Source organism: Thermobia domestica, chromosome 13 (genome assembly GCF_964235325.1).
Source record: "Thermobia domestica chromosome 13, izTheDome1.hap1.1, whole genome shotgun sequence".
Classification (NCBI taxonomy): Eukaryota; Metazoa; Arthropoda; class Insecta; order Zygentoma; family Lepismatidae; genus Thermobia; species Thermobia domestica.
Genome location: NC_137466.1, coordinates 119,500,342 through 119,512,685, shown reverse-complemented (window position 1 = coordinate 119,512,685; position 12,344 = coordinate 119,500,342). Strand labels below are relative to the sequence as shown.

The window sequence follows — 12,344 nt, the reverse complement described above, 5'->3', positions numbered from 1 at the left end:
ATTGAAACGTCAAATTTATAACAAATTTATAACGTTAATTTCGTTATATATTACACTCCATTTTATAATACTACACGTAATAACACAATCTGAGCTTTTAATTAATTCATTTATTTGATATTCCACCTCTAAAAATATGTAAATTAGATTAATAATTTAGATCTGTTTTTATATATCATTCAATTTCAATAATTAAACTCTATATTTTATATAGAATAATATTTATGTTTCTTCATCTTCTAACTACACAAATTACTTGGCGCTTATGTGCGGGCACTTGTAGCCAACGGGTACTACTTATCGTTATAAATTGGCATATATTCGAGCTAAAATGGTCTTCTAGGCCTCGCTATATATTGAACAATCTCCTCATCGTCCTCGGACACCATCAACAATTCTTCGACTTCGTCCATGATTCACTACACGACAACTAACAAGTAGCTGATAGCTGTTAACAGGCAATTGAACTTCCTGTCAAAGTACCAACCAGCTGATAGGGTTTATCAGCCACCTGATTGTTATCAGGACATTGTAGAACACTTATCGGAAAAATGTCAGGAGGATATTTATATCAGACAGATATCAGAAGATGGTAGGATTGGCCCCTGAGAGTATTATAATTCTTGGTATCTCGACTTCAAGTTGACATCAATACACTTAATCAGTTCAAATTATACTAAAGTTTCATTCAATGGTAAGTGGGCTAGAACTTCTTATATTAAATGTATCTTATTTTGTTGCTTTTGTGCCTTTGAAAAACAAATAGTGACTCCGGCGACAGGATTTATACGCATTTGGTCACCTGCCCTCTGTGCACGGAAACATTTTCACTTGCTGTGCCTTTTCTCCCTAAAATTTTCCTTTACAAACATACAGGAACACAGAATGAAAATATCGGCACATACAGTAACCTTAACTTACACCTATCCTAACCTACACTAATCTAACCTAAGTTACCTTAACCTAGAACATGAAAATATATCACTCATAAAATATTCACATTGGATTCATAGCCCACATCACATCTGAAATACAAAGACGTAGAAGGATTTCAAACTTTACTACTCAAACCAAACAGAATAAAATTTTTAATTTCAGACAAAATAAAGATAAATAAAAAAAATGTATTAAATGTTTAAGTTGTATTCCTATTTGTAGGATAGCATAACTTCCGCGAGTTTTCGAAAGAAAATTTGTCAGAAGTTAAAATGATGCACGTTCAAAGTATATCTGTACCAGGTTATCGAAGTAAAAATAATACATAACTGGGAATTGTACATGTTTTTTTTTATTTCTAATTACCAAGTCAAAAGAGGTTTTGAAATTTAAAATTTATAATTTATGAGCAGTATTTTTGTTCCAAAAATCAATTGTAGTTTCGAGTAAACTTGTTTTCTTTTATAGAATCACATTACTGAAAAGTTAATACCTAAGGTTGGGATGAGACTTGCACTCACAAGGAGCGCAAACCTATCTATTGCGACAATCAAGTCATTTTGTTTGAGATTCTTTTACCGACTAATCCGAGTAATATCCAGACTCACATGACAAATAAATGTGATTGCAGTTTCTGGAGAAACTTAACTTTAGTTTAAAACTGCATGATGATCTTGCACACGTGTAATTCACACACACAAGCCATCATTGTTTTCCGAACCGAAATTTTCTAGATTTTAGAACCAAACCAATAATTTTCGTTGAATCCAGACAGTTGCACTAAATCCTCATAATTCTAATTACTTCCTTGCATTAATTTCCACCGATTTTTTTATCCAAAAATCGACGAGGTGCTCTCAAAAGGAAATTTTTACCTTACACTGAATGTCCTGGAATTCTACAGCATTATGGCTACCACCAATCAGCTTCCCCACGAGTTTTGCTTGGGTACTCTGCTAACTGTCCATTGAGCTTTTCCAAAATCAAATTTTCAACACTTCATCCAATTTAGTCAGTCACTAATCACACAATTTCCGCTAACTTAAATTAACTTTGGTGATGATTTCCAAATTTTTCACAATTTATGGACGAGGAACTGAAATGCCTGTCCTATCTTCAATACAGCTTTTGTAGAAAGACAAAGAAAGACAAGGAGAAGAGCTCTAATTGGCTCTCTGATGACGCAACAAAAGGATAGCACCTTAAATCTCGACACATCAAAAGAAACCGAACCAATGATGATAACTGGAATGAGCCTCAAACGAAGCTGGGATTTCTCTGCTCCAATGAGGAAATAATTAGTACCTAAACAAAGGGATGTGCCAAAAGACATCATGGCTGAATTTTTCAATGATAAATTTTGAAAAAAAAATGAAATCTTTGAGTTTACGTCCCACGCTTATGCCAGTTAGGCTAAAGGAGACGGTGATGATGAGTAATGAATGAAATGATGGAATGAAGAAAGTGGGAGGAAACGGGAGAACCCCGAGAAAACCCACGCACACGGTGTTTGTCCACCACAAAGTTCACTTGGTGGGGGCTGGGATTGAACCCGGGACCCCAAGCACCAGAGGAGAATGCTCTACCACTGAGCCACCGTGGCCCCCAAATAAATTTTGAAGAAATTACAGAATTAAAATTTTGTGTTTCCTTGCGAAGATTCCCTACGTTAAAATTTCCTTGAAAATAATACAAAACCTATGAGAACTTACCGAATATACACCTTTGAACCCACATAACATGTAATAAGTACAAAATATGGAATATTACTAAAATATCAGATTATATGTAATTTTTATAGACACTACTTAAGTATGGTATTATGTTGACCGAATATTACAATTAAAACTACACCTTAAATATAATAATTAATATAAAATAATTCTCGATTGTATTCTCGAAGCTAAGCATGAACAAAAATATATATAGGGAGTTCCAAAATTTTACGGACTATGATACATTATATTTGAGTATAAGGTAACAAACTTAAGTCTAATTTTTAAAATTATTTTGAAAGAAGTATTCATTCAGAAAGAGAGAGAGAAAAAGGTCTAACTTGGAGTCAGTACCAGCGTTTACTACTTATACTCGGGTTAGCCGTTTGGTTGTCCGCGAACTCCTCCTAGACCGTTTGGGCGATCTCAACCAAACTTAGCACGCTGATAGAGTATGTCGTGCTGAGTGACAACATAGGTCGAAATCAAAAATCCGATGTACCATCGAGGAATAATCACCGAAAAACGCTTCCTCCTAGACAGTTTGGCCGATCTCAACCAAACTTAGCACGCTGATAGAGTATGTCGTGCTGAGTGAGAACATAGGTCGAAATAAAAAATCCGATGTACCATCGAGGAATAATCACCGAAAAACGCTTCCTCCTAGACCGTTTGGCCGATCTCAACCAAACTTAGCACGCTGATAGAGTATGTCGTGCTGAGTGAGAACATAGGTCGAAATAAAAAATCCGATGTACCATCGAGGAATAATCACCGAAAAACGCTTGCATAGACTTAACATGGGGAAAAAGTCATGATTACGTAGTTTAAGCTCGCTCAGCTCATTTCATTGCAATCGGGTATATCCATTGCATTCCTAGTTTACAAGTGAAATATCCATAACCATTATTTAAAAATTGGTTACCATTATTGATTTGGATTTTTATCTAAACTGGCCTTAATTTCTATTTCAATATTTATTGCGTTTTTATTTTGGCCAATGAATTCGTTCTGACCTTTGATTGTGAATAAGTTCGGAACCAGAAGCCAGCATATCGCAATATTTCATTCGCTTGTGAAGTAGGTCTACCGCCATACTAAGTTTGATCCACAAAGAGATGGGTCGGAGGATATTTTGCCTATTCGATATCTTCGAGACTCAAAGTTTGACCGTCCAAAACTCACAAACCAAAAGCCTGCACAAACAATATTTCTGACTCAGACATAGGAAATCGAAGTCTATCACCGTACCAACCGTATCCCGATCGGATGAGATTTGTTGAAATCGTAGTATATAACTTAAAGGTGTAGTGTCCTTGATTTTCAGCGAGAAATCAGACGAAAAGAACTAAGTATAAGGAACGAATAAATTTAGTAGTTATTTGTTTTGAAAGGAAGCGTTATTAATTACTACTAGAAATGTCCGTTCTTCACAAGGAAATAATAGGTTTATGGAAAATTTTAAATCTCCTTCTGCCATTAAGATAAGCATTTCAATGAATGCGTAATAACTAACTCTATGGTGTATGGAATCCGGAGCTTCAAGGCTGCGTTCACAATAGCTCTCCACTGACTTATGTACTTACCCAACTGGATCCAGTTTCTACTTTGTATTCCAATTTCTGCAAGATCCATGTTAATATTGTCCTCCCATCTGCGACTAGGTCTTTCGAATGGTCGTTGCCAACTGAATTTCATGTTAAAACTTTGAAAGCGTAATACTTCATTCCTTTCTGGCCTCACGACCTTCTCATCTGAGCCTCCTAGACTCGATGACTCCAATAATATTTGGGAAACGATATAAATTATTCACTTACTTGTTACGAAGTTTCCACCATTCCCATTTCCGTTCCTCTTGGGTCTGAATATTCGTTTTAGGATTTTATTCTCAAATACTTTCAGTCTGCGTTCTTCCTCCAGAGTAAGCGATCATGTTTCGCAACCATACAGCAGAGCATGCATGATTATCATTTTACATATTTTAAGCTTCGAAATTCTAGACACAATTCGCGACAACGAGAGAATTTGAACTGAACAATAATACGAATTCCTCCTTTCAGTTGAGATTTAATTTCTTCCTGGATATGATTTTGTTCTGTTAACCACTACATATTTAAAAAAACATCAACATTATCGAAAACAATATTTGATTACAATCCGAGCGGAATTCTATGTATTTAGTTTCTTTGGATTTACTTCCAAACCCGTGTCCCGTCAGGCGTTTAATAAAACTTCTGTATTTCTTTCTGTTCTTCTCCTATCATCCCCTGGTATATTTACATCACCAGCATACGCCATAACCTGGGAATACCATTCAGCTCTACACCCCGGTTCCTGTCTTTGATTTACTTTATAGTGTACTCTAGAACAAAACTGAATAATAATGGTGATAACGCATCTCTGTTTCAGGCCATTCTTGACATGAAAGCTCGTGGGCAAAAATATTCCCTACTCGGACGATATGACTTAATTAATGTATAGCTTTTCCGGCATTCCTAATTCTGTAAGAATGTCGAACACTGTTTTCCATGTAATCGAGTCGTAGGGCTTCTAGAATCAATATAATTGATAAAGCGGAGTATTGTATTCCAATTTCGTTTCGAGTATAATTTCATCTCTGTTAATTAGATGGATGGAATATGTCAAACAATATCATCTACCGATATTTGCATGTTTCAAAATTTCATCGAATTTTATCTTTGTTAACTTAAAAGTTATAAATGTAAACGGTCCACCCTGTATAACTAAGACAAGTTTCAAAGACTTATAATCAATTTTGTCTTGTTATATCATTTGTAATATAATGATCAGTTAATACACATCACATAGCAATATAAGTTAGACAATATCGTACGTTATAAATAAGATACTGTCAGTCACAGTTCATCATTTCTAGGTAAATATAAGGGGCATTGTACATACATTGGTTGCTAAATGTCAAATTTAGCACTAGATTCCTATAAACTAATACGTATTATCATGGGTTACATCAGGGTTGCCAGGCAATCTTTCCTTATGTAAGTGGCCATTTTTATACCACTTACTTGATTTATATTAATAATGAAATTTTTATAATGTGTAATTTTATATATATATATATATATATATATATATATATATATATATATATATATACGTATAAATATTGGGTTTATCTCCAGGCTTGAGTGTTTAATATATATTAAGTGTAAATATGGAACTAATATTCATTTTAAGCGTTGCAGCTCATAGATGAAATGAATTTTTAGTTTTAAAGATAGATAGAAACACTGATCCATTAGAAGCTATAGTTTTAGTCCACACGTGTTGCAGAGAAACGGAAAAATATAGGAGAGGAGGTAGTTAGCGTCCTTCGTTTTTTTCAAACCCAACGATATTTTCTTTCTTTTAACTAGGGAACTTTTCGTATTCAGATTCTGCAACGTGTCTCCCGATTCAAAGCGATCCCTGTTCCCTTGGTCAGGGTTGTTTTTTCAGAAACCATTGGATCACTTGGCTACATAAGGCATTCGGTCCTGGGTTAACGTGGATCAACAACTTTTGTTTTAAGTCAACTACGAGGACTTTTCTTTTTTGTCAGGGCTATGCAGTGAAAGACTTGCTGGCTAGGTTGTCTTGCGTAAGGCCAAGTAGGGAGATAGGACACATAGTTAAATAATTTTAAATGTTAACTTTTTCTTAAGATATAGAACTTTTCGATTTTCTTAAGTTTGTTCCCCCTGCTAGGAATTATGTTTAAATAGTTAGGTGGCATTTTATGAAGGTGATGGTTTGTTAAACCTTTGGTTAGGTCTTATGAAGGATATTCCCGAACTCAAACGGTTTTGGGTTCGATCCATTTTATGGTTGAGAATTTACTTCTCAGACCTTGAGTAGCTTTTACATGTTGTACATTTTTGTTTTCCTGACTTAACCTGCGATAGGGATTGCCCCTTGTAAAAGTGTCAAGTTTTCTGGTTTCATTAGTGAGAGACCGATGGATAGGGCACGGCTTACTTTAAGGGCCATTTTTCTTGTTTCATAATGAGAGACTGTTTTTATACCTTCTCCTCACCAAATCCCCATAAAGAGTTTTAGCTAGTCATCCCGAACACAGTTTTTCTTGTTTACGAGGATTCTGTGTAGCTAGGACAAGCCTTTCTTCTAATGAGAGAATTGCTTTTAAATTTAAGGCTAAGATGAGCTGTTGCATCAGTAAGGACAGCAAAAAGCTTATGCCACAGGACCCACCAACATTAAAAGGAATTTTAGATTATTAGAGAATTCACTTAGGTATGTACTGGCTCGGAGTGAGGGCCTATACTGATAGAAATACTTCAGGGTCTGCAGTGGAGACTCTGGAGGAATAATTCTGCGTGTGCGATTACGAAAACCTTCTAATCCGTTTATCTATCTTAGAAATAAAATAATCATCAAAATAATGGTGTTTTGTTCTTTAAAATAAAAAAGTCCCTGAATTCGGGAACAAGAAACTTCAGTTAAAAATACCCCTAGATATTAGACTGAGAAGTACGTATATATAGAGATATTGAATAATATTACATACGTATTAATATATTTTTATATATATAGTGAGTATTACCTGAAGGAAAGGGCCGAATCGATAAGTAGCTCAGGTGGTTTCATATGAAAAGAAGAATTGCAATCTAATTAGATATTTACAAACAGATATATTACATATTGTGGGCTCTTTGCCGGGATTTTTGAAGTCAAAATGCCATTTCCTTTTATGAAATTAAGATAAGGAAGAAAAGCAGACATGGCCGGACAGATAGATATAAGGGCGTTCAAAGAAGCTCTGGGGATACAATTAGAAGCAGATATTGAAGTAGAGCAAATTCTACAGTTAATTAGGAGAATGAGTCAGAATAATGAGGGAAATAATGATACAGTAGAAACAAACAGTCAAAACGGGGAAAGTTCTATTAGCACATGCAGTTGTAAGAAAATAGTGGACGAAGTAAAGATACAATTGTCACATTTTTCCGGATCAACGACAGACAATCCATTTTTATTTATAAAATCCTTACGGGATTATTAAAAGAGAAGAGACATCTCTGTGGATCGATCCACTGTGGAAAATCGGGCCACAACACTTGCTCCAGCAAGATTTGTAAATCCCATTTGGTTATATTCGCTGATCTACTTGCGATGCTTTCACATTAAAACAAAATTGTGGCCATACTCTCTGCAAAGTGACCACTAGGCTCGGAAACAAAAAAATACATGTGTGGAAGTAGTGTGTCATCTAATCCAATCACCGTGATAATCACATATGAATGCGTCGTGGCGGCAATTGAACCCATGGCAGCAAAGATCGTCTTGCCGCTCTTTATTGCAAAAGTTCTGCCTTCATGAAGTCTGGACTGATCTGCGTAACGTGTTAATGATCTATTCTGGACTCAATTCGTGCTTTGTGATGAAAGACTTATTTCAATAACAAACTCTGCGTGGTTGTTGAACAGCTGCGGCTTCAACATCAACTCTCGTAAACTTTCTGTGCAATTTTGTGAGAAATTATTTTGTATTTTCGTTTGAAGCGTTTGACCTATACGTTGGAAGCTGCAAATGATAAGGTGTTGTGTGGATCAAATTCTCTCTTAATATGCATCACCGAGATACGTGTTGTGCGGTCGCGAATAATTGTATAGTGTTGTTTCACTGCGATGAAATACCACTTACAGCATTATTATGCCGTGCTTGTAGGGAATGCTTGCGTCAGAAAGGCGGTATGAGTGTCTTTTGAAGTTTTGCAAAACTTTATTATGTTTTATTTTGCGTTTTCGTGCCATAGTAGTAGTGATTTTTAGAACGTGGTGACATGTCAATCGCTAATCCAGGAAGATACATTGTGTCTCTAGGCTGCTTGCTCCAGATTGTGTATGCATCGACCAAGTATTTTTGTGCACATTTTCCTTTTTCTTGTAGGATAGAACATATGACGAATTACTGCTTTTATGGTGCTCAACGACTTGCGGACTTTTTTGTTAGCAGCTTAGCTCTTCCTGGTAACTCACTTTCAATGTTCTCAACATCTATACCATTGTCGTCTATCATTGGTGTTAAACTCGTCCACAATAACCTCTCGCTCACACACGTGCATTTTAAATCTATTCTGCAGCGAGTCGTTCCGCCTTGGGGTTTCCTGCGAGATACCGAACGCATCTGGTTAACAACTTCACAACTACAGCTTGTCGCATTTTATACATATAAGATGCACATTTATATGTTAGCCACAAATTATCACCGCACTCTGCTTCCATTGACACTACTTGGTTTTCGTGTTTAAATGCTCACACAGAAGTAGTGTTCGCTGGCATCTGCTCCTAGCACCATAACTACTAGCACTGGTTCTATCTTGTCTGTTTACATATCATACTCTCTGCGCACTTTCTACCTAGGCACGCCCCATTATTTCCGTTTTCTGTTGTCCATAGCACTTTACATTACATCAATTTTTATTGTGAAGCACGCACGTCAACTGGTTGTGTTTATATTTCCGCGCCCACTATGTGGGTCTTTTCTTCCATTCATATACTCTATGAACAATGAAAGTTTTAATACTGAATTTCATTGCTCCGGTTCCATCCACTGTTTTCGATTAGGACAGCTTTCCATTGCATGCCTGTTATATTGAATTGTTTTTCCTTCTTAAGATTTGTAGGTTAATTTTGGTTTGTTTACTTTCACTCTTTTCAAAATGTTCAATTTCACTGTTATTACTGCCTTTCTCTCATTTCGGGGAAATTCGAAGTTTTCTCTTCCCTAGCTCCGCTCCCTATAGTCCGTAATAGCTTAAATGTTTGGTAATCTCCATTTCTTTTTATGCTCAATCAGGTGTCATATGTTTGCATCGGATTTGTGCTACAACTATATGGTCTTTTACTTGTTAGACAAAGCAGTCTAAGAACCAAAAATGGCTTCCATTCTTAAAATCAGCCTTGAATAACGTATAAGAGAGTAGGCCTGTTGCTTTGTTGATTTATCAGCACATCACTCTACTAATTCACTTTCTGATTGTTCGGAAGGAAATGTCCTTTTCCCTCTTTGTATATTATTTCTTTGTGTGAGAACAGATTGGTACACTGTTTCTATAATCATAACAATACGGGAACAGCAATACCAATTGATCATTATTGAAAAATACTAAATTAACCGGCTTTTTCTTATTCCTTAGGATTATTAAATCTTTAGTTGCTGATTAGAAAATAATAAGAATTTCTTTAAAAACACCTGAACTCCGCCGAGAATGGAACCCGGATTTTCCGCTCCAAAGGCATATACGCTATCCACACAACAATGAAACGAGCTATTAACTACAATTGAAAAATGAGCTTGGTGGATACAATCAGGAACCAGCATTTTCGCCAGTCCAGAATATATATTACTTACATCCGCTGATCTCTACATAATTGCCCTGATGATGAGAACGATGACAGCTCTCGAAACGTTGGCCTATCCACCAGTTTTCACCTGGCTGATTGCCCGAGAAGAACTTTATCATACTCTCTTATATGTTGTTAAAGGCTGATTTTAAGAATGGAAGCCATGTTTGGTTCTTAGACTGCTTTGGTTCTTATAATAGAACGTTCATCTTCTATACAATGTGTCCTCGGTTCGATTCCATTCTATATGAGTTTGTTGTGGACAACATTGTGACCTTGGTATCCTGGAAGTTCTGCTGTTTCTCCCACATTCTCATTCCACTAGGTCTTTCATAATAATCCACTTTCCTTAATTATTTGTTCCCCTTACCATAAAAGACATAATTTAATTGTTTAATTCTTTTTTTGCACTACAGTTACCTAAAAATATGGCAATGTCTGTTTTCGTTTATTATTTAAATTAAATAACTTGAAATAACACTTTCTGGAAGCCAATAGTAATATTTTCGTTAAGGGTACCACAGAAAGTTTTGAATTAGTACTGAGCACTCTACCTTCTATGCTTTATTACCTAACGCATATTATATGCTATCCATAAACTTCTGTAATAACTTAATTAATTTTACATTAAGACTATAAACTAGAACGCAAAGTTATGTGGTAATATATTCCCAGTGAGTCGACTTATCTGTGCAAAATTTCAGAGTTCTAGTTATTGTTGAAGCGTGTCAAACTAAACTTGCAAGATTTAACACTAACAGATAAACAAACTGAATAGTAACCTAATAATAAGAACATTGTGCAAAGAGAGAGAGAGAAGGAAAACACGGTAGCTGATTGTTAAGCAGTCATAATACTTGAAATTTTAAACATTATAGTTCAAATTAGGTATACGTGATGACACAACATAAAATTTACTGCACTCGAAATCAATCCAGAAAGAATTCGTTTAAAAAAAAAAGCTACATGTAGGCTATTCAGGGGTAAAAGTGTGAGGGAACGCGTGGGATGCCGTTGGCCTACTTCTAGGAGATTTTTATGGCGTCCCTCCACTTCCTAAACAAATACAGTGGGCAAAGATAGGCACGGGGGACAGCATGACGTCATGCGTCCCCCTACATTTTCTGATCCACTTTTATCCCTGCATGTATTTCATATTTTAAACAAAAATCCAGCTACAAGTAACTGCTAATTCCTGTGCCACAGAGTACTTCATATAAAATGAAGGTAGGCTAATAAAGAATGAATGGAGAAATAAATTATTGATTCCTGTTCTCTGTTGGGGTTTCTTCCTCTCTAGAAAGAGAACGTTTCAAACGGCATCCACAGGGATTTCTCAAAGATTCTTCCTCAAATTTCAGAGGAAAGGAGTTCAAACAACCTATCCAAGAAAGTACGCGTGGGTGGGAGCTGCACGTGATTCTGTAAGTGCTGATGGTTGTTTCTTTTAACTTGTTCATACTTTATTTTAGGTTCTGTTGAAAGAAACAAGAAAAAGACGTTTCGAACTAAAAGTGATGTAGTGTAGCTGTTTTTTCTTCTCATGTTGGCTTAGTAAAGGTTGAGAAATTTAAGTTATCCTATTTCCATGATGACCAGTGGGACCAACCATTTTCCTATGTACTAGCTCTTCTATATTCTGAATTATTAGTTATCTGTTTACTTTCGAAGGCAAGAAATAAATTCAATGTTGAGAAAAAGAATATCGTAGTGGAATACACCAGTTTACTTACCATGTTTGATGGATTAATAGACCCAAAGCTTCTAATGTAGATGTCACAATGTACAATCGTTGGTTTTCCTAGAAAGGCAAACAGAAATAAAATCATTAAATGTGTTTTATATATATATATATATATGTATATATATATATATATATATATATATATATATATATATATATATATATATATATATATCAGGAGTTTAAAGGACAATCTGTTTATTAGAAAATCAAATTCTGCATGTTTATATTATTGCTATTATTATTACAAATAGTAAGGTCTATGTGCGAACCCTTAGGAGGATCTGTATGACTAACGGGAATGACGCTAGGAAAAGACAAACATACGTAGATAAATAATTGCTTCCAAAAAGTACTCTTAATTGTTATTGACAACGAACAAAACACTAACTAGCGCCTCAAAAACGAGCTTTTCGCGATTTTCTCAGAAACGACGCATCCGAGTTTACTCTTAAGCATGTCATCTTAATCACCTTATATAATCTATCGATTTATATACAAGATGGACCCTATTGATACCCTTGTAACTTCTAAATTAATGGACCAAAAAACGCTAAACTTTTG

General features: G+C 35.5%; 1 protein-coding gene across 1 annotated transcript in view; it reads right to left on the bottom strand.

The window, feature by feature from the left end:
* LOC145668452 (glycine receptor subunit alpha-2-like) overlaps nucleotides 1-12,344 on the bottom strand; it is a 985,563-nt gene that overhangs the window by 180,002 nt on the left and 793,217 nt on the right. Inside the window, exon 4 of the mRNA XM_081736332.1 lies at nucleotides 11,770-11,837. Within this exon, the coding sequence (XP_081592458.1) occupies nucleotides 11,770-11,837 (68 nt within the window). The remainder of the gene's footprint in view (nucleotides 1-11,769; nucleotides 11,838-12,344) is intronic.